The 27,982-nt window shown below is 40.4% G+C and overlaps 2 protein-coding genes across 3 annotated transcripts; one reads left to right on the forward strand and one right to left on the reverse strand.

The window, feature by feature from the left end:
• Positions 1–1,340: 1,340 nt before the first annotated feature.
• ccdc187 (coiled-coil domain containing 187) lies at positions 1,341–26,150 on the reverse strand. Of its 2 annotated transcripts, XM_022202687.2 has the most exons (13): positions 25,510–26,150; positions 24,372–24,464; positions 17,859–17,921; positions 17,106–17,244; positions 16,838–16,928; positions 11,084–11,162; positions 9,160–10,515; positions 8,548–8,669; positions 8,380–8,448; positions 8,145–8,279; positions 7,922–8,016; positions 7,742–7,836; positions 1,341–7,659 (listed from the first exon to the last, which is right to left on the reverse strand). In XM_022202687.2, exons 2-13 carry the CDS (start codon positions 24,418–24,420, stop codon positions 7,511–7,513), a joined length of 2,442 nt encoding a protein of 813 aa, XP_022058379.2. In that variant the 5' UTR covers positions 24,421–24,464; positions 25,510–26,150; the 3' UTR covers positions 1,341–7,510. The 2 variants fall into 2 exon arrangements, with proteins under 2 accessions (XP_022058379.2, XP_022058380.2); XM_022202688.2 differs by lacking the exon at positions 9,160–10,515 and having other exon boundaries at positions 25,510–25,968.
• Positions 2,318–4,367, forward strand: tnfrsf9a (tumor necrosis factor receptor superfamily, member 9a). Its single transcript, XM_022202689.2, has 7 exons — positions 2,318–2,460; positions 3,049–3,165; positions 3,291–3,428; positions 3,509–3,581; positions 3,712–3,806; positions 3,921–4,085; positions 4,224–4,367. The coding sequence occupies exons 1-7, from the start codon at positions 2,322–2,324 to the stop codon at positions 4,337–4,339; spliced, it is 843 nt and encodes a 280-aa protein (XP_022058381.1). The 5' UTR covers positions 2,318–2,321; the 3' UTR covers positions 4,340–4,367.
• Positions 26,151–27,982: the final 1,832 nt, after the last annotated feature.

A 27,982-nucleotide genomic window follows, 5' to 3' on the forward strand; every position in this document is an offset into this window, starting at 1 on the left:
CAGATGCTTCTAAGAGATCACTGGCTGAGACTCTCAAAGTGACGTCACACTCCCACACATGAGAGAGTGCACTGCAAGACGTTTGTCAGGAAGGAAGTAATGCGAGAGCTTTTTGATAGCCTCGCCTGCGGAGGCAGATTAAAAAGCAGCAGCCCCCGCACGAGCACAATGATCTGTAATTGCCTGCATTATATCAGTAATTAGGGGCGTTAGGTGAAGTGAAAAGATGTAGTCTCAGATTGACTTCTGTCACAACTAACATTAGTTGCAGTTTGACTGTCACGGAGGCTTGTGTCAGCCTACATGCAAATATACACACACACACACTCATTTACCAGCAGAAAGAATGTGATTGCTACTCTACTTACCGAACAACTCAAAAATATTTCCAAAGTCAGTATGTTAATTGAGCTACTGGGGGTTCACAATGCTTCATCATTAAATTTTTTCAGAGGGAGGCTGAAGGTAAGTGTGGGAGGTGTTTCTTAACCAAAGGTGCGTTGGCAGATGAGGTGCAGACTTCTGACATCACAGTCTCCTGTAACATACGTACACATTTAAAGGAGGCGGACTTATGCCTGCTGAGAATCATGTATTAGAATGTCAAAGGCTACATCAGCCAAATGTCACTTAAATATCATATGAAGATGATGGTGCATTATGAACGTGACTCAGCAGGCAGATCACGTCGAAGTGACGGATGTGTCATGCATTTAATTTTCAAGTGTATTGTGACTTTGACCACCATTCTAACCCTAACCCAAGGTGACTGACTGAAGAGGAGTCACCTACTATCTCATCATTGCTCAGCGGATTTCCCAGTTTTCCAGAATTCAAAGCACTTACTGTAAGGAAATATCAGTTCCCCTTTCAAAGGAAATGAATGCCACTTATGTGTACTGGGAATGGCCACATATTAAACTACTGGACCAAAGCATCTAAACAAATGAGTAGCAGCACTTTCATTTTAGCACAATATAGTACTATGCACTTTTGATTTCAGTTTTATTATCTTTATGGCCACGTTGTAGTTGTGGTTTCTAAGGGATTTAAAAGTATTATTCATCCGACAGAATAATAATAACATCACACGATCAGCAGTGGGGGGAAAATTTTAAACTTTTCAGTGGCTTCTAGCTAAACTTGTGACTCTAGCGTGAGTAAACCACACATGTTGACTAAGATGACACATAATCATCAATCCTAGACTTCCTAAATTCCTAAGACCTCTTCTGTTGTATCGCATTTCTGTTGTTTGATTTCTAGTGCTTTGTGTTTAATGCATTCCCAGTTACAAGGACAGTATTATTTTCAAACAACAGGACAGTCCCTCCTCACAATCCCATTATCTCAAGCTTATATTTATTTAACCATATACAATAAACTAGTACAAGTACAAACAAGTATAGATGTTGCACTCAAATTTTTATTGTAAGCACCACTAAATTCCTGTTTCACAAGATGCAATAACCATGAAAAGCTCTTATTGTGGCTGTACAATAACAAAACGGTTGGCTAGTTTCATTTTCAGCTTTCCAAAACAAGTTGAGGCAAATGCTTCAATAATGAACTGTAAAAGTAATATGTATAACTCACTTTTTAAATGCACTCCAAAACAACAAGTACGCTACTCTAAAGTAATGCTGCTGCTACTGGTAATGACCTAGGTTATTCCCACTTCTGGCACAGCAGCTTCTATTTTCTTTTTTTCCTTCTTGCAATCAGCTACTACACAATTTTATATTTTCAAATCTCTTGTTGTAAGCTGATTTTCACTGAAGGAATTAAATCCCATCTCTATTAAAAATGACTAAAATTAAATGCAAACAAGCTACAAACTTCATTTGTCAGGGTTAAAGTTTTATAGTTTGGCAGGTCATGAGTTAAATTTTTTGTTTATTCAAAACACTGGACTGATGATTAGGCGTGTGTGTGTGTGTGTGTGTGTGTGTGTGTGTGTGTGTGTGTGTGTGTGTGTGTGTGTGTGTGTGTGTGTGTGTGTGTGTGTGTGTGTAACTGTGAAGACACACCCCCCAGCCTATGAAAAGCCCGCCCAGCTAGCTATGAGGTGAGTTATTTGTTGAGTGTTAAGGTCACAGCACAGAGAGATTTCTTCATTTCACATTAGACCTCAGATCAGTGCTTTAGGTCAAGAAGAACATTGAGGATTTAAAAGACTAAAGCTACAGATTTAGATAAATTGCTTTGTGAGACAAAAGAACACTGATATTTCTTGGATATTTCTTGGTCCGGATTACCTGACATCTGTCTTGAAGTGGCTGTATCATCCTTACCTACAAGAGTGGAAAGCTGACAACAGAATGGCACTGATCCTGTGGGTGATGAGTCTCTCTCTGCTTCTCCACGGCTGCCTATGCAGCATTGGGCAGATTGAGGTTGGCTGCCGCCGGTGGACACCAGATGGAAAAGAGGACGTCTGCTGCAATGAATGTCATCCAGGTAAATAATGAAGACAAGAATTATCATAGTGTTGTGTTTTTCCAAACACAGATATGTGTATATATGTATATAAAGAAAGGGGATTTCAGATACATCTCATTGGTTAAGTACAACACTGTACTTAAACTATTCTTACAGTATACTGTACATTATATATCGTATGTGAAGGGATGAAGAAATGCCCTCTCTGCTAACATTATTCTTAAACCCATCTGCTATCAGTGGACGTAAAAAAATCCTATTCCATTCTTTAGGGAGTTCCTCTGTGGTGGTTACACGCAACCAAATATAGTTTCAGTGGTTTCTCACCTAATCCCACAACAAAGGAATAGAGGATGCTGCTCATATATCCAATAGTTTGGAGTTGGCATGGCAGTCTTTTACTTGAGATTCAAAAAACAGTATTTTTTGATAGCTGTGACTGCTAGAATGAGGAAATTACTGCTTCTAAGTACTCTCCTGTGTTGTATCACAAATTAGGACCTGTTACATGACTGCTGTAGGTAATGTCTCTGAATTTCGCTCCTGCTGTCCTGACAAGCATTTACAGTGAAGCTGCTGGTGTCTGTTCTGTGTGCATGTTTGTAGGGAACCGCATCTACACCAAATGTGGTAAAGACCCAAAGGAACTTTGTACACCTTGTGCACCCGGGAAATTCATATTGGAATTCAAAGACAGGTGTAAGCCGTGCACAAAGTGTGTAGGTATGTCAGCTGCTGTTTAAGTCTTAGAACTACATCAAGCATTTCCTTAATAGTGCATTAAAATCTGAACTCATCTTTAAATCTGTAAAGACACCATTCTCTATTCTATCTCTTTGTATGTTCAGGAGTTCAAGTCCATTTAAAAGACTGCACAGCCGCAAGTGATACAGTATGTGGCTGTAAAGAAGGATTCACCTGTGGGAACTCCGAATGTTCCTTCTGTGTGGAGACGTGTGGCAAAGGCCAAGAACCTACACCTGATCGTAAGCAAAACTACAAGTCAGCATTGTTCTGGCACACACTGCATGTAATCACTAAGTCAACTAAATGACTCTCTGCACAGGTTCTTGTAGACCATGTCCAGATGGATTCTTCAATGACAAAACTCACTCCAAGTGTAAACCCTGGAGTACCAAGTAAGATATAACCTTCTCTGAAGACTTTTCCTGCCATTGCAGACATGTTTGCATGTTGCTGTACTCACAAATTTCTTGAAAACCCAGAAAAGTCAGTGGAATTCCTCTGTTCCTCCCATTATTTCTAAAGGTGTCCCAGACGAGATCAGAGGATGGAAAAGGGAGATGCATTTACTGACATTAAGTGTGTTAATGCTTCAGTTCCCTCACACACAAAGAAACCTGGTAGGAAATGATTCTGATCTTTGAGTGTCTAGGTCCTTTAGTCTTTCATTTAATTTCATTTTCATTCAGTTAATCAAAGTGATTAAAATGTAATTTCATGCTGTTTTCAAACAGATGACACAGAACAGCTGTGGCCAGTGGTGCTATCTGTGTTGACCAGCGCAGTTTTGATGGCCTTTATCATCATCATCATCATCACTGTGACAATGAAAATCCTCAAGAGAGGAAAGAAGCCAGCCAAACCAGTCACAAAAACACCCATAATCAGAACCCCTACAGGTAACTTTAATTTTACTTATAGATTTATCTGACCACAATGCCTGAATCATAATTATTACATACTGTATTTGTCACGCCAATTATAAATACAGTGAGAAACAATCTATTTGTGTTACTTTCCACCCTTTTCTCCTTTAGATGATCCCAGGACATTAATTGCAATAGAGTGCAGTTTCCATGAGGCTCAGCAAGAACAGGGCAGCAGCACTGAGTCCCTCAACTCCAAGGAGTCCTCGCAGCAGCTCATTGCATGAATAGAAGAAGCTGGAGAGCCACAATGCACTGTTTGTTGAGGTGTGAAGTCTGATATCTTAAAAAAAATGGGATTCTTCTTTGTGATACTGAGCCACAAGTTGAAGGATGTCTTTGTAGAACAAACTGGTTTGATTCTAAGTGACAAATAGGACACTGTGTTCCACCAGCTGATTGATTTTTGTTTGTTTCATGAGACTGACTTAAAAATCTTGATAGATCAGGGTGGAGGTAACATTTTGCTCAGCAATTACACCAGGATACAATTACAGTGAGCCTTTGATGGTGTAATGTGCAAAGGGGAATTCTCAGGGGGGAAAAGACGAGGTGGACTTAATTACTATTATTTTTTTTACATCATTGAAATAACAGCACGTGGTGAGGCTGTGTTTTTCCCCCTTTCAGTTCACCTTGAAAGATAAAGCAGTCTTGCATTTACAATGGAAAGCCTAAAATCTTTAGATCAAGTTTGTCATTTAATGGGAAAACAACATACCTCACGTTTAAGATATGTAACATTTTTTCACTTTTAAATTACTCTGAAACTTTTTTTGGACTTGTGTGATATACTGTGACATAATACTGTAGCCTGAAACATTGTGAATGACTTTCATGCTCTGATATTTGCATATGTGAGCGGTAAAGCTTAGTGGTGCTCAGTGTGAAAGTACAGTGCAGGTGGGTGTTCATCCGGGTGTGTAAAAAGGTCAGTCAGCAGAGAGTTTTTAGTCTGATCTACTTCTGAGCCCACGTGTCTCCCAAAATAGATATTTTACTTTAAGAAAGGTTCCAGTGACCAACTAGAGGTAACTTCTGTTTACTGCTGTATTTCTAAGTGTGTGACTTTTGTTATGTTGCAGCAACTAAAGATACTGCGCTGTCTAAATAAGGATTTTGATCTTTTATCATTTTCTCATTGGGAAATGTATTTGTATGTGCGTATTATTTAACTATGAATGGGTTTTAACTGTTGTAGCAAATTGTGAAAATGATAGCTTTGATTACTATTACAGTGAAGGTAGTACAACCTTTTCTACTCTACTTAACATTAACAGGAACTACATGGAGTTTCCTGCATTTGCCTAGTTGGTCATGAAAAAGTCCAGTGAAGGGAGATTCCCTCCATCAATTGGCAATCCTACAATAAATGTTACAGCTCTAGGGAGCCTACAGGCTAATAAAAACAGTGAGGATTTACACGGAAAGGTTGTGAGACACAGAGACAGGGAAAGACTCCACATTAATCATTGAGCAAGCTGAGACATGCTTCTTTGAGCACCAGTGCCAGCAGTGGGTACTCTAAGAGGAATTTTTGTTCAGATAATATATCAGCTAGTCATTAATCATGCACTGACAAGATTGTCCAGATTCCTGTTCAGTGTGTCACATTGGAAATCCTAAGGATAAATATGATACGCAACTGGCGACACACAAAATCAAAGTGAGACTCAAAGGTCGTGTGGAAAACCCCCCCAACAGTGTTGTATTCTCTGTTACTTTTATTTATCTCTTAGTGCAGTGGAGTGGGCAGCAAGAGCAGACCAAATGGAGTTTTTTTTTTTTTAATGTATTTCATTTTGTAACTGTAACAGACACATTTCTTCTGAAATGGAACTTTTGAGAAATATGCTGTGTGGGTTTACGGTGACAATGTGAACCCACATTTATAGTAATGTATCAGTACATATGAGTCATAGCAAAGTAAAGTCTGTTGAAAGTTCACAGGTGTTGCCTTAAGAAGGGTTATCGCAATACAGGCACACTGTAGTTACACAGTAACATTTTACCACAAATGTAGCACTTTATTTCACCAGGCAACTGGCACCTGATAAATACCATGCACTTCCTGTTTGAACTTTCTATCTTGTTTTCTTTTAGCCTGATTGATTTTAATAAAATGTATCGTTAATCGTGGATATTGAAGGTGACTATACTGAAAGCATTGTCTTACACTGTACTTTTATGACTTTTTTTAAACAGCCACAATAAAAAATACATATTTTTGTTTATTTGTTGCATTTTTGTAAACCATTGTTGCATTCATAGTGGTTTAACTACACATTGGGATATTGCATATAAAAAAACAAAAGTGTTATAAATGTGGAAGTAATAAAATAAAAAAAATGAACTAAATCAGAGTGATAATATGTGCATAAATATCTAAACCAATCACTGCTGTCAGATTACTATTCAGTATTAAGGATAACTTAATACTTAACTTATTGGAATGATTTTGGCTGGTATGGTTTTGGACTGGTAAAAACTCTCCTTGCAAAATATACAAGCCTTAGTTTAAAGATGGTCTTTGGCGTCAGATCTCAGCAACTAAGAAATGTAGTTGGAACCTCCAAAGCTAATAGTAGCCAGTAATGGACACTGAAGCGCAGATTATTTTGGTAAATATACCGTCAACGATCAAGAATGAACTTTCTCACTTGAATTAAATGTATTTATATCTAGAGATGACACATCAGTTTACCATACTGCCATGGTAAATTTAATGTAGTTCCATTAATAAATGTCACTGCCATTTATTAAAGGTTAAATATGGTCATTTGATTGTCTCTGTACAACTGTAAACTTGATTGATGAACTCTGACAAACTTGACCAAACTTGGACTTCTCGTTTTGTCTTCTTGGAAAACTCAAATGTGGCTTTTGTCCCACCCGAGGTTCTAAATCTAAATATTACACCACATTTGACCAAAGCTGAAGTGATACTAAATCAGTATTCCGTAGACCACTTCAGCACTTCCACTGTTGCAGAAATAAAATTCAAGCAAAACTTGGGGCATGCAGACATTTTTGGACGCTGGTAGTATGCTGGTCGACTACGTAAATAAAGACAAAAGTTACAAGTACTGTAAAAAACAACAACAACAACAAAGGTATACTGATTAAATTAAACATTCTACACTGAAAGAATACTTCAATAAAACCAAATGTTCCCTTTGATAATCAGAAAGGCTTGAGCCCCAAAAACGCTGTCAAAATGAAGCAATATCCTAAAATGTCTCTTTGTTCCACTGGTCTAAAGTGCTTGTAAGGGCAGCTGGTAGAATGTAAATCCTGTCAATTCCAACCTTAAATTAATAAGCTGTGAGAACTCTAACTGAACTGATATTTAGTGTTTTAAAATACATATGCTCTCCAACAGAACACCGTGTTGGAGATTACTGCTGCTTGCAATTCTCCCTTTTCTCTTTGGGTTTACTCCGTCCTGATTTGTCCGTGTGCCGTTTTGTTGGTGGGATGAAAGAGGGCTCTTCGAGGAAATCATGAGCGCAAGAATGCGATGCGGGAAGTGACTGAGAAGCTGGACCTATGTTAGAAAAAATGTTGTGAGTGTCCAGTTATTGTTTCAACAGTTTCATTTTGACTGTGATTTTTCCTGTTTATAGTACCTGTTTGTCCCACTCGGAGGCTGTCTGTGCTTTGTCTCCTGGCCTGGAAGGTTGGGTCTAACTCCTCTGCAATGTTTCTGATCTGTTGGGCTTGTCTGTTAAATGCAGCGGTTGTGAGTTAGCATATACACTACATGCAAGACATATAGTAATATAGCGGATGTGAATCATCTTCATTACGGTAGAGTGGAGACGGGGCTGGGAGGCTGGTTCTCTGGAGAGCAGTCCTCTGTGGGGGAAGGAAGACCCTCTGAGTCAAGTCTCTCTCTTTGGACCTGAGGGAGTGGACAAAGGACTGTGACTCATTTTGTTCTCATCATTACTCATTCTGAGCTGATAAAACCCCCAAACGTAACAACAATGACATGCACAATGTGTTTTAGAAGTTTTACTATTCGTGCACCTGTCTTTCTCTCGCAGCTCGTCTGTCATGATGGCTGATCATCGCTCTGTGCTCGCGCCACGATGCCGGCCCTTCCAGCTCACGAGACCTACGCTTGGACTTAATTTCCTGCTTCTGCATAAAATGTGCAATTTCCTAGTGCGAAAATACAGCCAGATGTCATTGCTTCAGTTGATAAATAAAACATAAGCATGAGATACATGGGTAGTGACACCATGCCAGCTCGTCCTCGTACCTCATCCTGCGCCACTTGTGCTACTCTGAAGTCTCCTTCTGGATAAAAACATGGAGATGGCTGGGCGTTCTATGAGAACAAAGCAACAGATGTAACCAAAAAAAAAAGACAAACAATGAAAGCGAAACTAAACTTTGGTTCTTCTGCGAACATCCTTAGATCACTTACCCTCCTCAACAGCTTCTCCTCTTCCTCCTGCAGCTTGCGGGCCAGCTCTTCATCTTGTAAGACCTGCTGCAGATCCCCCAGATCCAGGCTTGTCTCGCTCGGCTCTGGTTGCAGCGACGCTCCTAAGGGTGAAGTTTGACAGTGTCAAATCTAAAGCAACTGGGATGATAAAGAGCATACGATTTGCAACAAAAAACCCTGAAGATCAGTAAGGAATCACACAAGTGTAGTAAAAGAACACGAGAGACAAAAAAGAAAGATGACATTTGAAATTGCACCAAGAGATGAGAAGACGCAGAATGTAAGTCATGTTGCTTTTGAAAGAAACTCTGTAGAATTTATTCTCTTAGAGCAGCAAGACTGAAAGACTGATGATACAGAAAAAAGAGATAGGAATGAAAGCATACAGTGCAGAGGATTTCAGGACTAGTGGAAGATATGAAACAAGAAATGTCCCACTTCTGTAAGAGACCAAGTCATTGCTAAACCCAATGTCTAGATTAAACAGTGGCTGAGGGAAGATGAGAGAGGCAGATGAACACAGCGTTATAGAGCACAGCGTTGGAAGCTTTCCCTCAACAGATTAGAGTTGGCTGCAGGACTGGGTGTTACCTGCTGCCATGTGCATTGACCTATCCCTGGTTGAACCCCTGCTGCTGAAGCTTTGGCTATGCTGCAGGGCTCTTCGATGGGGTCGCTCTTCTCTCCTCTCCACCTCCTGCTCCTCCTCTGAGCGAAACCTTTCTTCTGCCGTCTTGTGCCAATGCCTGTGATCACTTGTTGTCCTTCTGATTCTGTAGTCATTTGCATTCCTCTCTCCTCTCTCGTCACGATTTGTGTATCTGGGCTCTGTCCACCTTCCGCTACCTCGACGCTCTCTGTTAGCAAGAAATGGGTCTCTACTGCTAATCTCATAAACCTCTCCATTATCATGGTGCCTGTCTTGGTCTTCCCTGTGATCTCTCCCACTGTTCTCTCGGCATGACGATCTCCTCCTCTCCCTGATATCTCCATGGAAACTGTGCCTGGTGGTGGCAGCTCTCTGGAAGGCTCTCTGATGTGGTTGGGAGTCACTGTAGGAGACCTCACTCCCGTGAAGCACCTGGCTGTCTCTGCTTTGAGGCCTTATTTGCAGTGGCACCCCACCGCCACCAAATCTCACCGGCACACCCCTCTCTTTGAGGACACGGCCCAGCATCTCCCACACTTGGCTGCTTTCGTTCTGCTGCCTGTAAGAGGTCCTGGTGCCTTCACGAAAACGGACATGTTTGTCAGGGTTGTCCTTGCAGCTCCAGGTCCTTGCTAAGTCTCTGTTGCTGTGTCTGCTCCTGTCATGCAACCTGACAGATTCACTTCGACTACATCGCCTATCTCTAACCTCAAATGACCTAGAGTCTGTATCCTGATCTCTACTCCTGTGCCAACCCTCATACTCCTCTCTGTGGTTACTCTCCTGATCCTGATTCCTTGGCCTCCTCCTTGGTTCATCCCAATAATCACAATCGTCCTCATTCCTCTCTTCTCTCCCCTCCTTCCAGCCTCTGAACTCATTTGGGAAGCTGCTGTGAGAGCAAAGACTTCTGTAATTTCTGTCTTGTGGCTGATGTAAAGATGCCCGCTGTCGAGTAGGAGCTGTATTGAGTCTTTCATTCATTCTCTGGAAACGGGCAGAGAGCTCCTCAGAGAAATCTGAGTCTGAGTCCTCTGAATTTTCACTCAAAGGCTCCCTCAATTCACTCCTGATTTGCCTAATGAAATCTGCTTGTCCTTGATTTGACCATGAAGTAGTGGTTTTCTGGGCTGCTACCCCCCTGAGGGAGTCAGTCTGAGGCCCAGATAAGTCGGAGTGGTTATGAGAGGTGGAACACTGCCACCTGGTGGTGGTAGATGAGTACTGCTCCTCCCCTTGGTGAAGGCTGCTGAGTGCATGCTGGTGTGAGGATAGCAGTGCAGGGTTGCTGGTGCTGCCTTTAGTAACGCAAAACATGCAAACACAAAAGCAGGGAATCTAGGTGAGTCTGTTAGTGCGTACTGTTAGACAAGTGCAGCTAATGATGAGATAAAACATAACATTAACAATAGCTTAATGCCGCTTAGGTAAGAGTACTTATTAGACAATTGATATGATTGTTTGAGACACAACTACACATTCCAGTACGTGTACAGATTGGAATAATCCAGACAAATATACAGTCATGCATTAAGGATGACACAAAAGACAACATGTTATGCATCTTTCAGAACATACATGACACGCAGATGATGAATACCTATGTGGGGCATGTTTAGTTCATGCTCTTGTCACATCTGTGGAGAAAGACTTAAATAGAGCAGTAGAAAGTAGCAGCAGCAGAGTAAAGCATGTTTAGTGAGAGGCTAAGCCAGGTCTGGGTGTCCTCCTGACCCTCTGAAGTGTAACAAATATACACATAATATACATTTTGATTAAAATATCTTGTAATATTTTAAACATTTCTGCGACATTTTAGGAAGTTTGTTACATACGCATATACACAATGACATACTTAAACTGTACCTTCATGATGGTCTTCCTGCCCCCTGCTCCTCCTCCTGACCCTCTGCTCCTCTTCTTCCTGCATCCGCTTGGCTATTTCCTATAAAAACATGGTTGTACAGATTTGTTTGTACATTAAACCACTATCAGTAACACAATATGACTTCAGCTAAATGAAGATTGCAGAGAAATTGACCTCCTTCATCAAAAATCAAATTTGCATATCTATCTCCCATTTTAAGCTCTTAGTGGACGTATAAACAACACGTGAAACACTTCCTGAAACTCCAAACTGTATAAATAATTCACCAGTTTCTCTGTTCAGTGTCCATTTTAATCATATTTATCCTCCTAAGACCTGGCATATGTGGACATAATATATTTTTCAAAAAGAGTGCATTGCTAATTATAACAAAAAAATTAATAATAACAATATACATATAATATATATACAATATAAATATAATGAATATAATAAATATAATAATCAGATGTTAGATATAATCCAAATATTATATTTTTTGGTTACTCCTTATCTCAAATAACTAGAAGAAATCTAAAATGCAAGCCCAAGCTCAGAGCTTAGGAGGTTAAGGGAACATCATTTACAGCAAAATAACATGGAAGCAGCTTGTAACTTTGAAATATGACAATATATAGACCTCTATGTAAACCAGTTTTTGTGGTGCTACACATGACTTCACAGCAGTACTGTGGCATGCCAAAATGGTTAAAAACTTTAACTTTGGCTTACCATAGGTGCTACATCTCAATTTCTTAAGATATAAGAGGCTTTAAAGGTTGGTGAAATGACAAGCAAAGACTGAATTTTTAGTAGAAAACATGCATACATCCACACATGTACACATACAAGAACGTCTCGAGGGCCCCAATACCACTCTTGTTTATTAAATAGATCATGCACTTCTTTGTGGTTTTCAGTGTCCAATAATCGAAATTTTTGCCTCTGCTTGAGCCATTTAATTATTCATATCTGCTGGAAACAATTTCATCTGTGTCCTCAACAAACTTTATAGATGTGGAAATATATTTCTGGATATACTAAACCCTTAAAATGTGCCCCCCAGGTATGTGATTTGTTTTAGGGTGAATTACAAAAATTCCCAAATCTGGAAACAAATTGTCAGAATTCAACCAAAACAATTTACAGGTCTTAGTTTTTGGTCACACAAAACAAACAATCTCTAAACTAAATGACACAGTGACCCAGTTTATCAGTAAATTAATTTATCTTAAAGTGGTCTGAATTTGTTCCAACAACAAAATCAGTAATGAAATGCCCTGATAGCATCATTCCGTATTCAAAAGGACAAAAAACATCAACACATGATCCACTCACGGTAAACAGTCAGATTATATACTACTGATAGACAAACATGAGATGACCTGCCGACAAGAATTAGACACCATGCAGCGCATTTCAGCCAACAGATGGCAGTATAACACAGACTGTGTAACAACACAGTCACTCCAACAACCCTGTGTCCCACAATTTTAAAATCACACAGAAAACAATCTTTTTTTTTCTTTTGATGAATGTGTGAGATTTAACTTGCCATATCAGTTGATTTGCTTTTATGTTATCATTTTACTAGAATGTGCAAAAATTATCTTTACTTATACTGTAGATGCTGCGTTATCCATTTGCCCTCAACACCACAATTCTTGAAAACTACTCAGCTCTTTTGATTGGATGCAAGGACAAAAACACAAAAAATGAAGAGTGACAACTCAACACAAAGCCAACTGTAGGTGGCCAATCCAACTGTGTGAGTCAGAGCTGTGGCTGACCCAATGGAAACTAGGAGCCCACATGAAGGACAAACAAACTTTTCATGTCCTTCATGCTGAACTAACAGAAGCAGGTCAACAGGACTGTTTCACTTGAAGTAACACCTTGTCACTGGGGAACGCCTGCTCTCACCAGAGCAGCTGGGATGCCTCTACTCTCTGAAGGCCGTCTAAGCATCACGTCTGAGCTGCTCTTCCTGGAAAGGCATGAACCAATTCTGTTCTCCACAAATCAACATATCCTACCAGTGAATTCTATCAAGTCTCTCTCTGTAGGCTGCATTCACAACATAAATCCTAACTAAAAGCAAGCACAGCTCCTTTTTACAATCGGGACGTGTGTGCATGAGCCACTTTGCCAGCATCAGCAGACAATTAGCAGCTTGCCGTGGCAGGTTAGGTGTGTTGTGCCACAGGGATCTGGCATTTAAAACTGCACAGCCCGACACCTTCTGTTCCTTAATTAAAGACACAATCTACAGGGAGGAAAATATTTAATCAACACCTCTGATCAGCCAGTCATTACAGAAGGTACACAACCAGGTGTTTTAATAGCTCATCATTTGATCCTAACATAAACACTAAGAAAAAGACATTACTGGTAAACCCGGCTTTAACATTTAACCCTCAGTGTAGACAACAGTCCAAAGCCAACCCCTGAAATAGTGATGAATGACCCCCTCACATTCCCTCTGACCTCATACCCTCCATACAAGGAACTTTTATAGGCAGGCTTCTCTAAAAGGAAACTGCGGCGTAAAGAAAAATATTACACTGCAACAGTTTTGTGACAAAGGTTGCAGGAGCAGCTGAGGAGTTTCGTGGCAGAGCTGGCTTTTTCCAACCACAATGCTCTTCCTCTTCTTACACAGCCAAACTCTTCAGTCAGGTAATTTTTTTTAAATGCACGTCGACGATAGCTTCTGAGGGGTTGGCCTTCTGTGTGAACATGAAAACAAAGGAGAGATGACTGATGGGAACCATCTGGGTGAACTGTTATGTTTGGCCTGCATGATGAGTAGTTTTTTTTGTTGTTGTATTTGAAACATTTTTGGGGGATTTGGTGCTTTACCACAAATAAGGAGTAAGCATTTGGACAACAAAAATGTCAAAACAACAAACAGTGCATTTTAGGATTCAAAACCAGGTGGCAAAAAAATAGAATCATGTTTATTTACAACTTAAAACAGTCTACACTTGCAGCTCTGTGAGGCTGTACTTAAGCAGAGTGCTAGTTTAAGCTAAATGCCAACACCAGCAGGTATAATAATACAGCTAGTTTAAAAATTAATAATTTTTCAGAGTCTCTTTTGCTTCAAACTACAAATGTCAACCTGATGGTGGTGCAAAACGTAACTACCAAGACTTGAAATCTATTCAGACAAAACAGAAGTGATCAACAGATTTTCAACTACTCTACAGTCATTGAACTAATCATGTGTGATACAAAACTTAACCAAACCTAAGCTTAAAATCACCAAATTGTTAAAAATAAACCATTAGTTTGAATTAGATTCTGTAAAAAGAACACTTTAAAAAAATGCTTTTCCTTGGTGCAATTCTGAAGCCATGAGTGACTCAGGTGCAGACAACAGTCACACAACAAAAATGCAGGGACCGGTATGCAAGCAAATTAGAAATAGTAATATATCTACACCATGTAAAGTCATAATATTGGTTATCAATGTGTGGTTACACATGTCGGCACTTAAAAATATTGTATATGATGATTCCATTTTTGTTCTTTTTTTTATTTTTGTAGCATTAATAATCAAAAATGATGCTCCAAAGAAAACTTCTGTCTGTCTAGTTCTGACAATTCCTGCTTCCACAGAGGTGAGGGAAAATTGAGCCCACAGTGAGCAAAAATGTAAGAGGAGCCAAAAAAACTGCTTGAGGTACAGAGGGTTAATGTAAAGGACAGCCAAACCAAGGCTGAGTCACACTCTTGATTAAACACTGCTCACCAAATTGCAGTTAAGGTTTTAAGGTTTTCAAGAGTGCACATCCCTTGGGAAAAAATGTGCATATATAAGTGAATTAAACCTTGGGAGAAGCTGATGGGCAATGTCTGGAAGCAACCACCAGAGAAATGGACAGCTGACAGGTTGCATCTCTGTTTAGGGTTCCGCTGACTTTGCTCATACAGTCCTCTTCATGGCACAGTGGATACATCAGAGACCCAGAGCAGTACTTGGCTGCATCTGCCATTCATTATTGACTAAGTTACTCCTAAGAGAGAGCAAAGTGAACCAGATGATACTCCCTGACCTGCTGGTAACAGATTGATAATTAAATGATATACAAGTGTTGCCTAGCCGTGCTAGACCCTTGCTCTGTAGACGCAAGGGTCTAGGCACGCTCGACAGGGAGGGAGGCGGGCTAAAAGGTTGTCTATCAAATCACTCTGCAGCAATTGGGTAGGTATACAACCAATCAGCGCAACGAATAGGCTCCTAGAGCGCCGGAAATCAGAGGATGCGGGGGTTCGGTGAAGCCTTATTTATGCAGTCAATGGGTGAAGCTCAAGTATATTACAGACATGTTAACAGAAAGATTATTCAGAGTCGGTGCTAATGGAGCTCAACGACTGTTGTCGTTTTTGTTGTCGACCCTGGCAGAGAATTAAATTCGTTGCCGTGGGCTGTCAAGCGCGGCTAGGCTAGTTGTTTCCGGTTGTTTCTGTCAGAATCGTCGTGCCTCTGTCGTCACTTAGTTACGCCCGCCTTCTGACTCTACACTTCATGGCGATTCGTCCGGCCAGTTTTAGGAGCATCCAAACTCGAGCCTTATGGAGGGTAACTAGACCCACCCTGGCAGAGAATTAAATTCATTGCCGTGGGTTGTCTAGCGCGGCTAGGCTAATACAAGTGTGCTCTGAGAGTAATGCAAGTCCCTGGGCTAAATGTGGCTTCACTAACTTGAAGGACATTGTTAGAGCTATCCTAAGCATGTGCCAAATGCAATGATTAAGCTGCATGTAAATATTTTATCCTAATATCCTAATTTTAACAGTCTTGTAAATTATTTTTCTTTGAGCAAGTTGCCACCTAGTTTTCAGATACTTTCATTTGGGTGTTGAATCCTGTCTGAAACTCATACAGTTGCTGTTCCTGTCCAGGTTCGCATCATAAAATAGGTTGTTAATCTCATTTGGACTCATCTGGTTAAATAAATGTAAAAAATACCTTCTTTCTTTCTGTGATCCATGAGGGCTGAGCACCATTTTAAGTTTTATTTGTACCAAAGTTAATCTTGTTCATACTGTGTCTTGTTCTGCTCTGATTATTTCCAGCAACTTGACACCCACAGGAAAGGATTTATTCCTCTTCCAGGAGCAAATCCCTCAAAATATTTCACTTTACAAACTTTGCTGTCAAGGTTGTGTCTTGTTATTATCAGGGAGAGCGTTCAGTTCAAAGCTAAGCCAAGCCTTTAAATCAAAAATGACAACAACAAGTGACTGGTATACAGTGATTTTCAGCCCTGTTTTCATGCATCAGTCATCAGCATGGCTTATTTTCCACAATATCTCTGCAAAGTAAAGCTTTGTTTTCCTTTCTCAGATACACACGTAGTGGTACAGTGATACATTGAGCCCTCCAATCACAGATTTTCCATCTACAGCCTTTTCTCCCACAAGTCCAGTGAACTGAGTACAAGCTCAAATCGACCTGTCCAAGCAGTTCCTCCACATTTGGTTTAATGGATACTGGCATAGATTCAAGCTGCTCTGTTAGATTGTTGAACATATCAAGCAAGGGTGTTAATATTAGACAGTAAGCGTTGCTATTATGTGGAATTATAGCAGTTTCACCTGATCCCTCTCAACCATATAAAAGTACTGTTTGGTTGTTGAGCACTGTTAAAGATGATCACTTGCACGTTGTATTTGTAGCATTTATGCACAAGTTGGAGATAAAAAACTGCCACGTAGGCAAAGAGAAATGAGTAGAAGCTCACCTCATCATCCTGCTCCCTCCTCTGGGTCTCCTCAGCGCATCGCTGGAGTTCTTCTTGAATCACTCGGGCATACTCAAAGTCCTGCTCCTCTCTACAGAGCAGTCAGGCAAGAACACAACCATCAACACAAGATGCAGCAATGTAAACAAACATTTAAAAAATGCATCATAAATCTGCATTCGGCATTGTTTGGTTTACATGCAGGACATGAGGATTTGCAGGGACGTGAACAGTGTGCGCTGTGTTTTGGGGAGCAGGGGTCACCTACAGCTGTCTGGAGGCCTGTCTGAGGCAGGCGCTCTGCTGGGCCCGCTGCTCCTCCTCCTCATCCTGCAGCTTCTTCGCTACACGGATGTCATTCTGTACTAGCTGATTCTTCTGGATGTTGGTGGTATAGTATTGCTCGACTATGAATTAAAGGCAGAGAAAAAGGCAGATGTTAAGAATCACGTCTGATCTGCATGTATGACAGTAATAATAATTGTGCTACTTTGAAACTATTCATTACTGCTGTGTTATTTGTGTCGTGCCAGCTCTTGAGTGCACTTTTGAGGAATCCTGAAAAAGATATCAGATTATATGGCAATTTGTGTTATGGATAAATGATTATCAATCTGTTATTTATATTTACAACAAATACAGTCAACAGCTTTGCCATAATTTCTACTTTTATGTGGCATGTACATTTTAAGTTGTTGCTGATATTGTTAGAGAGATGGTGATTCTACATATCTATCAGTGAAATCATCACAAATGGTAATGGATGGCCTTATATTGAAGAAAGTTCCCAAAAGTTGTTTCACTTCATTAAGACCACTGTTCTATTAGTTTGCATTAGACTTTCAAATGAAGTGCTTTATGAGTGTACAGTGTAATCCTGAATTTCTCAAGATGAGTAGAGGTAAATCCAACCACAAAAAAAAGTGAAGATTTAGATTGAGAGTGAATTAGGACAGATGATATAATATAAATTGGTACATGTGTGAGTAGTACGCAGCATTCACACAGTAGCTTGACTTACTCTCCTGCTCCTGTAGGTTGTGTGCCAACACTCCATCCTCCAGCACAGCAAAACACTGGCACACTGAAACAACAGACGGCAGCAACATTTCAGTATCATACAAACAGTTGCAAAGTGTTTGAAAATATACGGAGAGGGGAAACAAGAGAGCTCTCAGAGCCCGACGACGACTAAAACAACAGCAAATGACAAAAGTCTTGAATGGCCCTTTAAGACTCCAACCAGAACAAGAGCTGAACCTTTGGATGACCTGTGGAGCTTTGGTAAAACACCCTGTCTGCATGGAAACAATAGGATACAAGCACTGCGTGTTATGATGGCTGTTTATACGACACACACAAAGGCAGAGGAGTGCCCCTTAAAAGATTAGAAAAAAGAAACCATCCACCACTCTGGCATGAATTCACCGTAAAGGACATAAAAGGAGCTTATACAGTCTTCATCATAACAGGGCACCAGTGTTTCAGAGCAACGCGCAAGTGGACAAAATTAGCAATCCTCCTAAAGTCACTGAGTTCAAGAGCAGAGCAGCAAGTCCACCTCCAAAAGCAACAATATGACACGCTCTATTTGTCTGTGTGAGTTAGCAGCACTTTAACACTACAACAGAAGCATAAGAGACAAAACGTTTAATTTTTTGTTAAGAGGATCCAAAAAGGAAGGTAAATGTTTTCTTCTATTGATGCGCTCACTATGACTACCAAATGAGCATGCAAAGTTAAGGAACTACCACCTGCAGATGATAGAAATGCACTCTCTGTAGAGTGGAATCTGTAAAGCTGCCTTAAATCCAACGGCTTTAACTACCAAATCTCTGTATTCTAACTCCGTCTTGTTGCCCATATCAAGTCACTCTTTGGTAAACTCTTGAACTGACTGTTTCCTATCCTATGATATCATAGTCTGGTCACCTGCTGCTAGATACAGCAATAAAACACATCAGTTTTCATGTCATTAACACTGTCTGAGTCTCTTATTTTACATCAATCTGTAGAAATTCACTTTAACATGAAAAACGCTTTATTGTAAATTGTTGTAAAGAAAAACAAACAACTTAAATAGATCACGAGTCACTTTTGAAAAGTAATAAAAGGGAAAACTTCCAGTGGGGGTGAATACTTTGTTTAGTCAACAAGAGAGACGGTTAACTTCTGTTGCGACCTTGATTCAATTTAAAACTTAAACCATAAGGTGTACATGTACAGTTTGGCTGTAATCTGAACATTAATCTTAATAGCTTCAGCATCTGTGTACAGTTACTGTAATCTATAAACACGTGAATTGTTCACAGCCGTCCTTAACGAGCAACGATAGCCTGTATGTGCTGCAGTCCATGTGTGTTTAAAAGTCTGTCAAACAAACTCAAAGCTACTCAAGAGAAAATAAACACAGACAGACAGCTCCACTGTGGCATAGATGTTCTCTCCACTTCCTCAATTTTTGCAGACACACTGGCCACAGTGACCACACGAAACGGCTGAAGTGATCAACAGGGAACCGTTGAAGCCGTCTTTTCCTACAATGGAGGCTTTGAAACGCCCAGAGAGGGACAGAGGACGGTGTTTAAAAAGAGATTTAGCTCACTACTGGAAAGCCTGCATGTCGAGCCAGAGGCAAAGCCAATTAAAAACACCTGTCTTTCTGCTAATCCCCCCGCTGAGCCTATCAGAGCAGGCTGGGTCGTGTCTGTGGAGACAACGGCCACATTCACATCCACACACTTAATGCTCAGGATACTCAAGTATTCCATTTATGAGCTGGATTGACACATGCTCTAGGTTCCTTATAATAATTTATTAAACTCCAAACCCCATCACAAAAAACCCCCCCAAAACACGTTGTGCTAGTAAAACACTAGAAACCATAAACAAACAGATGATATTTCTATTTGATCAAGAACACTGTAAAACACCGTCAGTGGCCACTTTATTATGTACACCTGCCCAAGCTCAGCATCCCAATGTAACTGTTCTGTAATAACTTCTACTTTTATGAGGCTTCATAAATTTGGAGTATTTACTGATATTTAAGGGAGGTTTTAGAATGTAGGTCTGTTGTATTGCACTGCAACATATTCAGAGATACACTTTTATATGAAACTAAGCACAAAAAAATTAGAGATCACATACAAGATATAATTTCCAGTTGCACACCACATTTAACTGTGACCTCAATAATAAACTTGTAATTGAATGCATACATTTTCGACTGAGCTCCAGAAAGGCAGCATTTATGACCCAGCTATGAATTGACTTGCAATAGACTGTACAGGTGTACCGGTGGCAGCTTAGACACCGAGTCAGCTTACTTCTTTGAACAGCTGTTAAAGATGCAACAGGATGTTGCTGTGCAAATATAATCCAGTATCATATCCAGTAACCTGTGTGTATGTAAACCTGGTTGTTACTTTGAGCATTGTAAGGATGATGCTGCCATATTTGTTTTCTGTTTGTTTGCTTAAGTAATAGCAAGTAATAATGCGTTTTAACTGCATTGGCAATAAAGGTCTGAACAGAAACAGGGAATTTACTTTCTAGCTGGAGATGCACTGGAAGACGAAAACAAATACGAGGCCTCAAGATTCACTGGAAGAGCGATATATTGAGCTTATAGTCTGTATATCAGCTGTGACCATCTGTGTGACAAGTGAAAACAAATAAAACAGGCCAGGCCTGAAGGATGCTTCTCGGTGTTTGTGATAAGTGTTTGCTCCTAAAAAACCCAAGGATGTTTCTAGAATTAATTCGACATTCATTGGTAATTATGCTCCCACTGTTCTCAGATTCACTTTTTCACTTTAATTTTCCTGCACCTTATCTGAACGACAAGAGCCTACTCTAATAATGTCATTATTATAATATTTAAAAGTGACAACCAAAACAGGAAATAGAACTGATTCTAAGGATATGGAAGTCAGTCAAAATAAGGATGCATCCTCTTTGTCACAGTCTACAAATGGGGAAGTGAAAAGCCCTCTGAAAAATTGCTGTGGTGAAAGTCTCAAATGAGTTTCTCTAAATCTCAATGTAGGAAAAAAAGAAAAAGTCTCTGGGGGGTATGTTTCAATCTACACAGACCCAGCTGTCAAAGTTCATGGAAATCACTCTGACAGGACTAAGCCTCCAAAGGGTCTGTTTACACCGTAAATGACCCCATAAGTCTACGCTGAGAGTTAACCTACACCAAAACAGACATGCATTACCACTTACACCTGTTGTGGAGCTTAAGAGACTATCCACTAAATGGATCTCCAACCTGTCCATGTGGGTCCAGTCTGTCAATGAAGAGGGATTAAGCCAAAGGCTTGGTTTTATCTGACAGGACAAAATGACAGCTCAAAACAGTTTACTCTTAACACAACGCAGAAAGAAGGAATGGGAGAAACATGGAAGAAATGACAGTCTGGTGTGAGCGTGCATGTGTGGGTGTGTCTGCATTGCGGGCTAACTTGTTTTTCCAAACTCTTTAAAAGTACGGCCACGTTACTCTTGTAGGGGAGGGACAAGGAGACTGTGTTATTATGACTGCTAAACAGGTTTTGAGAGACAGGGTGTGAGGCATTCAGGGCCAACAGTAAAAACATATGTCCAGTGTGAATCCAGGCACTCCTCCTGTAAGCTTCTTAATGAGGGACTCTAATAGGCCTGCGTCTGTTTCCTAAGAGGATAGTAAATCAAAGATCCAGCAGACAACAGAAGCTGGCTGTGGCATTGGAAAACTGGAGGGTAAGAGGGGTAAAACTGGAACGAAGCAACGAGATTGTAAAATACTAGCAGGCACGAATGTATAGCATTATGTTTTCCATCAGTTTGTACAGACTGTTAGCACGGTTAGACTGGGAGAAACGGATAATGCAGAGTGGGATATTACGAACTGTATGACCTAAAAGACAAAGCAGTCAAAAGAAAGTTTGCCTTGTAAGTGCTTCTTATTACTGGTGGTCAAACACAAAATAAAGTAGTTTTGTACTGATGCAACACAGTTTTATAGGTAAAAATGCTCCGCTTGTGATTTCAGTACAACAGTTGAAAAACTTTCAGCTACGTTCAATCATCTAAGACGGAATTATGCAGATTATGTCAGGCATCCAGCACAAGGGAGCAGCCGATCAAACACACTCAGAGATGTTTCTCTTTCATCTTCACTGCTACTTGGATAGCAGCAGTGGCAAGTGCCTGCCAAACAAAGAAACCGGCGAAAGGAGAAAATGACAAGGGTTCTATTTTCAGCCAAAATCCCCCACCGGCCGCCCACATGCTCTCTCCCTCTCTCCTCTGTTCTCTTTCTCGCTGCCTTTTTTTTTTTTATTGCGCAAAATTTCAACCATGAAGTGCCTGTCCATCCCACGGCTCTCTGCTGTGTTAGAAATTCAGCGCACTGGGCCAACCGGCTACATGAACTGGACCCAGGTTGTCATGGAAAACAAAGAGAGGTGAGGGGTAATGGGACACTGGGTCAGTTGGTGAGAGTGAAATTAGGAATGAGGGGGAGGCGGGGAAATTCCTCTGAGAGCTGCATTCCCTCGGCACATCAGGCTAAATCGGGAGCAGCCAGAGGAGGGACAGAACAGGAACTGATAAGGGGGGCAGTGAAAACAAAGAACGCTAACTTGGCCAAGACTTGCAGAGGGTGAGGAAAGTGAAGGTGAGGAAGGACAAGGGGAACTCGGGCTGGGGGGAAATTGAAGCATAAACACACACAATAGGACTTAAAGTAATTGACCCCAGTGCCATGGAGAGGGACAACAGTACAGTTTGATAAATCTGTCTAAGCATAAAAATCACACTGACCAGACAGCTGATTTACATACTGCTATTGTCTTATTGACAAGTTTATAGATGCTATTACTGGCTTTGTTTGTGCACTGGGCTCTGCTCAATAAAGCATGAAAATGCGAAGCTGCACAGTGTGCCCTTTGTGTGTGGAAACAAGAGTGGAGTGCTGAATTATCTCCCTCGATAAAAGACACGCAGACCTATTTCTATCTCATTCATTAGAGTGGAGACGCCAAAGACTGAGTCAACGTTCTAGATCCAGGCCACGGCTGAGAAATTCCTACCCTGTGAATGTTTTTAGATGCAAATGCAAGCAAATGGAGCTAATACAGAACTGTACATTTATAGCAATGGCACCATATTGCAGCTTTGCATAAGAGTTCCTCCTGTAAGTGTCTCTGAGGATAAACTTCACTCGAATTCTAACATGTTCTTGCTGTATATGCTGGACAGTAAATCCATGCGTGTAGTCTGCATTCCAAAGAAAAACATGCTTCATATTTGAACTGCTTTTCATCCGTTACTTACTTTGAAACTGAACTGATATTGGAGTGTTTTTCCACTCAGGTTTTGGAGCTGTATATTTGGCGCAATCAGTTTTTTGATCAGTAGCTAACTTATACACTTGGTAATCAGTTTATTAGGAACACCTTGCCATAACTAATCCACTCAAACACGGCACTACATCTTACTCCCATTAAGGTTTATAGCCCTTTAGTGTTGATTCAGTTTTGAGACTTTGAAGCATGTTCCTTATACACTGAACTGTCTTTTGATGACTCCACCTGTATCAGTGAGGGTACGCTAAAAATAAAAACAGAAGCACATATCTGAAACCCTCAAACCTATTTTTCAGCACACGCCTTAATCTGTATCATATTCTTTCCCTAGAAATTGTGTATCAGAAACAGCCACCTCCATTCCTTATCGGCAAACTGGTTCTGTTCAGCCCCATCTCTGTGCAGCTGTATGACTAAACCTGTGTGCAGAAAATTCCCTCCCACTCCGAGTTTCTTTCACCTGTCCTAACCTCTTCCTGAATGTATAGAACTGTAGAATTTATCTACATAGAGCACCAGATTAGTGAACCTCCTTTGAATGAACAAAGCTAGCTGGCCTCATGTGGATACCTCATCCTTCAACATAGCTTTGTTTGACAGTTTGACAAACGAGAGCGCATTTGTGTCTTTAACAGCTTTGGGATTTATTTGTTTTATAAATTCAGTTTTCAGTTGTGGTTAAGTTATCATTTCATAAGTACATCTGGAAGATAACTGTGATAGCTAACTTTACTGAGCCCCTTCTGCTCATCTGAAATGACAGACTGTTCTCAGGAATAACAGATTTCAGCTTGAATCTGCGCCATCAGCTGCAAGTAGTCAAAACATGTATCAAGCCTCTTCTTAACAGATATGGGCACAGAGGAGGGATGCCAGTTATTTGGAGCACAAAAAAAGAAGCAATGGGAAGCTGCCTGTTTTTTCCCCGTCTCAAGCAGATGGGCACACAAGAGCATCCTTAGCTTCCATGAAAACACCACTTCCCTGCTGGCTCCATGTCTGCAGTCCAGTAGCTGACCCTGATCTCTGACCTGCCTGTGGAGGGGCTCGACAAAAACAGCCTCTCTCCGGCACAGACCACGAACCACGGCGCATTCTGCACACACTTATTCCATACTCTTGTGGTCTGATCTCTCTATGGATGCAGCAGCTGAGTGCATGTGAGAGTGTGTATGTACCTTCTTGGACGCGTGGAAGGTTGGACTGGTCAATCTCCAGCTCTGCCATCGCTGCCCCAGTGCTGTCACTGCCTCATGGCGACACAGAAGACCCTGAAACAAGAGGAGGATTGTTACAAATTAGCATCTGGTATAATTAGGTGTTACCAAGAGAGAATAAGGAACAGACTAGAAATGCTGTCAGACTTGTTATTTATGCAGATCTTGACTCAACATGCACTTTATTTATTCCTGTGCAATATCTATTAGTAATGTTATTTACTGCTGTGCAATACCATATTTTATGACTCTGGCGCAATATTACAATTGTGTGTAACCCATTCATGTTATTTAGAGTGTCTCATCTCTGCAGTCAGTTTTTGGATTTAGTATTTATGTTACTTTTTAAAAATATGTTCTATGCACCAAGAGGAGTAGCACTCAATAACAAAGCTTACAATGACAAAACAGGCTCCAGGAAAACCTCCAGGAAACATGAGGTGAACATTTGGGTCAAACAGGTTTGAAGAAGTGTCTGAAACCAGCAGCAGCCTCCATGAACACTGCAGCTAATATCAGTATTAACCAGGAGCTGCAGTAAAAGTAACAAGTTAGCATCTGGTATAATTAGGTGTTAGCAAGAGACAATAAGGAACAGGCTAGAAGTGCTGTGAGACTTGTTATTTATGCAGTTCTTCCCACAATGTGACAAACACCCAACATACACTTTAATTATTCATATGCAATATCTATTAGTAATGTTATTTACTGCCGTGTAATACCATATTTTATGACCCTGGCGCAATATTACAATTGTGCTCAACCCATTCATGTTCTAAGAGAGTCTCGTCTCTGCAGTCAGCTTTGGATTTAGTATTTATGTTACATTTTTTAATATTTTCTATTCACCAAAAGGAGTAGCACTCAATAGCAAAGCTTCCAATGACAATACAGGCTTCCTGATTCTAATTAGACACCAAACCTCCAGGAAACATTAGGTGAACATATGGGTCAAACAGGTGACTGGTTTGTAGAAGAGTCTGAAACCAGCAGCAGCCTCCATGAACCCTGAAGCTAATATCATCATTAACCAGGAGCTGCAGTAAAAGTAAACAGCAACAGCGCATATCAGGTCGAACAAAGTATAAAAACAACGTACCTGTTCCCAGCACGCTGCCCACACACAGGCTGCTCTGTTGTTTCTATTCAACAAGTACCAACATGACAGCTCAGTGTCAACTGCGGAGTCGCACTTTCCCTCCCTTCCTCTGCTGTGTTTGTAAAAACGCGTCCAAAGGAAAAAAAATAAACAAACTGTCCCCGACGCCGTTTTTTTCAACGGTTGAGTTTCAAGCCGAAGCGGCGATGTTCGTTCGCCGCAGAGACAAAAGAGCCGTGGAGTCGTGATGGGAAGCCAGGGCGGACAAACTTCAGCCCACTGTCCGTCGCTCCACTGCTTCTTCACGGCTCCTGTTCGGCGGCGGTGGGGGCGGATCAGAGCTGCTGCTGCCTTCAGGTGCTCACTCAAGATCAGACTCCCTTATAGTTCCACCACAAACCACCAGAATAAAGACAACTACATTAAAATGTCAGTTTCATTCAACGCATTCAAGAAAAAGATGTTCCTTTAAGGTACAAGAGCACCGCAGAGAGAAGCTGGGAGTAAAGTTAATGATCAGCTCTGGCCAAAAGTTACTCAATTTGTGATTTAAGCAGAGCAACGGCACTCTTGGTAATAAAACAAACCTTTGAGCTTCACTTCACCTTATGATACTACAGCTCCAATAACCAGTCAGGCATAAGAGCCAATCCTTACACGTGCACAATAATAAAAAAAAAACTGTAATTTCCGACAGTTATTGAAAGTAGCACTAAAACAGCCAAATGTTCCAGTCACTCAAGTTTCCAAAATAGAAGTGAAAAAACCTACACTTTACAATTCAGTTTTTTTTATTACTGTGGCTACTATAAAGTACGAATTCAACTGCACTGCAAAAATGTTAATGAGGGAAACTATTGTTAGGAAAACAACTTTGAACTGTCTGACAATGGCAATTTTTGAAACTCTAAAGTTTTAAAGCTGATAGAAGGCTGAAATATTTCATGAAACTTCTAGTCCTGTACACAATCCATTACCAATGCTCTGCAATGTGGAGCTAACTGGCCTGGATTATACTGGAACTTTTGATTTATTACAATAGTTGGATTTGATACTTTCTTGCAAAAATGAAACAACAACAACAAAAAAGGATAAATGAATAAAAAATATCAGGCCACTTTCAGAAAGTCTGAGTAGGACAATTGTGCTTTGAGGTTCCTTTCAAACATCACTGATTGGAAAAAGAGACAATTTTAGGTTTGAAGACTCATAAAATAATGGAAAAGCAAATAAGCCTGTCTAGGAAGATATTTTTTCCCCTCACAGCCACACTGAAGACTTTGCAGCTCAGCTAATTTGCTCAAAGTGTATAAAAGTGAGAAGGTGCACAGCTTTAGGGGGTTCTAAATGTAATGTTGCCCTCTGCTGGCTGCACTGGTGACAGTGAAACACAAATGAGTCTGAGTATAAACCGTATAAACAGGTCATTAAAACCTGCCAGGTCACATATCTGAAAATGATAGTGAATCTTTGCTGTTACAGTTGGTTGGTGCCACGTGTAGTTTTGAGATGCATGTCAGGTATTTCAGTGATAAAGCATCACAGGCTAAAGGTCAAATCAGAGGTTGGTTAATAAGATAATGTTTTCTTTGAATCCTACCGTGTGTGCCTGTCAACTGAGGGAGCACATGAGATTTTCATTAATGGAACCATCACATTGTCACTGAACGCATTCTGTAAATTCAGATAATACGAGGCATCAAAAGAATCTTACTTAAAGAACAGCTTGAAATTCTTTCAAGTCTGTCAACAACAACAAAATAAATAAATAAATAAATAAAATCAAGAAAGAAAAATACCCAAATATCTGTATATGTGCTTTTTTTGTCACTGTTTTCACACTGGCTAAGATTAGATTGCACAATATGATGCAAGCAATGGAGGATAAAACACACAATTTTTTTTACTTTGTGCAGAAATTATTTATCCCTTCCAAAAGGAGTCTTTTAAAGGAAAAAAAGACTGTCTCCCTAGACATTGTTTTCTTACTGAGCTAAACTGTAAGGGTAGAAGCAAATCTGCAGCTTTGGTACATACAGTGTCCACCCAATCTTTCTACTTCAGAATGCTAAAACTTTATCTTAGCTTAGCTTCAACATACATTTTTACACAGAATAATTGTAGATTTGTCCCATATGACTTGCACTGGAAGTGCATATGTAGGGATCTCTATAATCAGAAGCTGCAACTGTGCTATTTAACTTTAAGAAGTGAAGACAACCAGCCGCCAACACATAATACTATGCATTACTGCGCAATGCTGTGTGTGACCACCAGGTGCAGTCAGACCAAGCATCGTTTTGACCACACACAACAATAAAATGCTGCTTATATGTTCATGAAGCACTTCTACACACTTTAAAAGATGCCATTTGTAGCATTTATTTATTCACATTTTTAAAAGCAGAAATTTGTTGGTAAAGTTTGAATTTTTTCAAGAGGTATTGCTGCTTAACATAGTTTACCAGCTTAA

Source organism: Acanthochromis polyacanthus, chromosome 6 (genome assembly GCF_021347895.1).
Source record: "Acanthochromis polyacanthus isolate Apoly-LR-REF ecotype Palm Island chromosome 6, KAUST_Apoly_ChrSc, whole genome shotgun sequence".
Lineage (NCBI taxonomy): Eukaryota > Metazoa > Chordata > Actinopteri > Pomacentridae > Acanthochromis > Acanthochromis polyacanthus.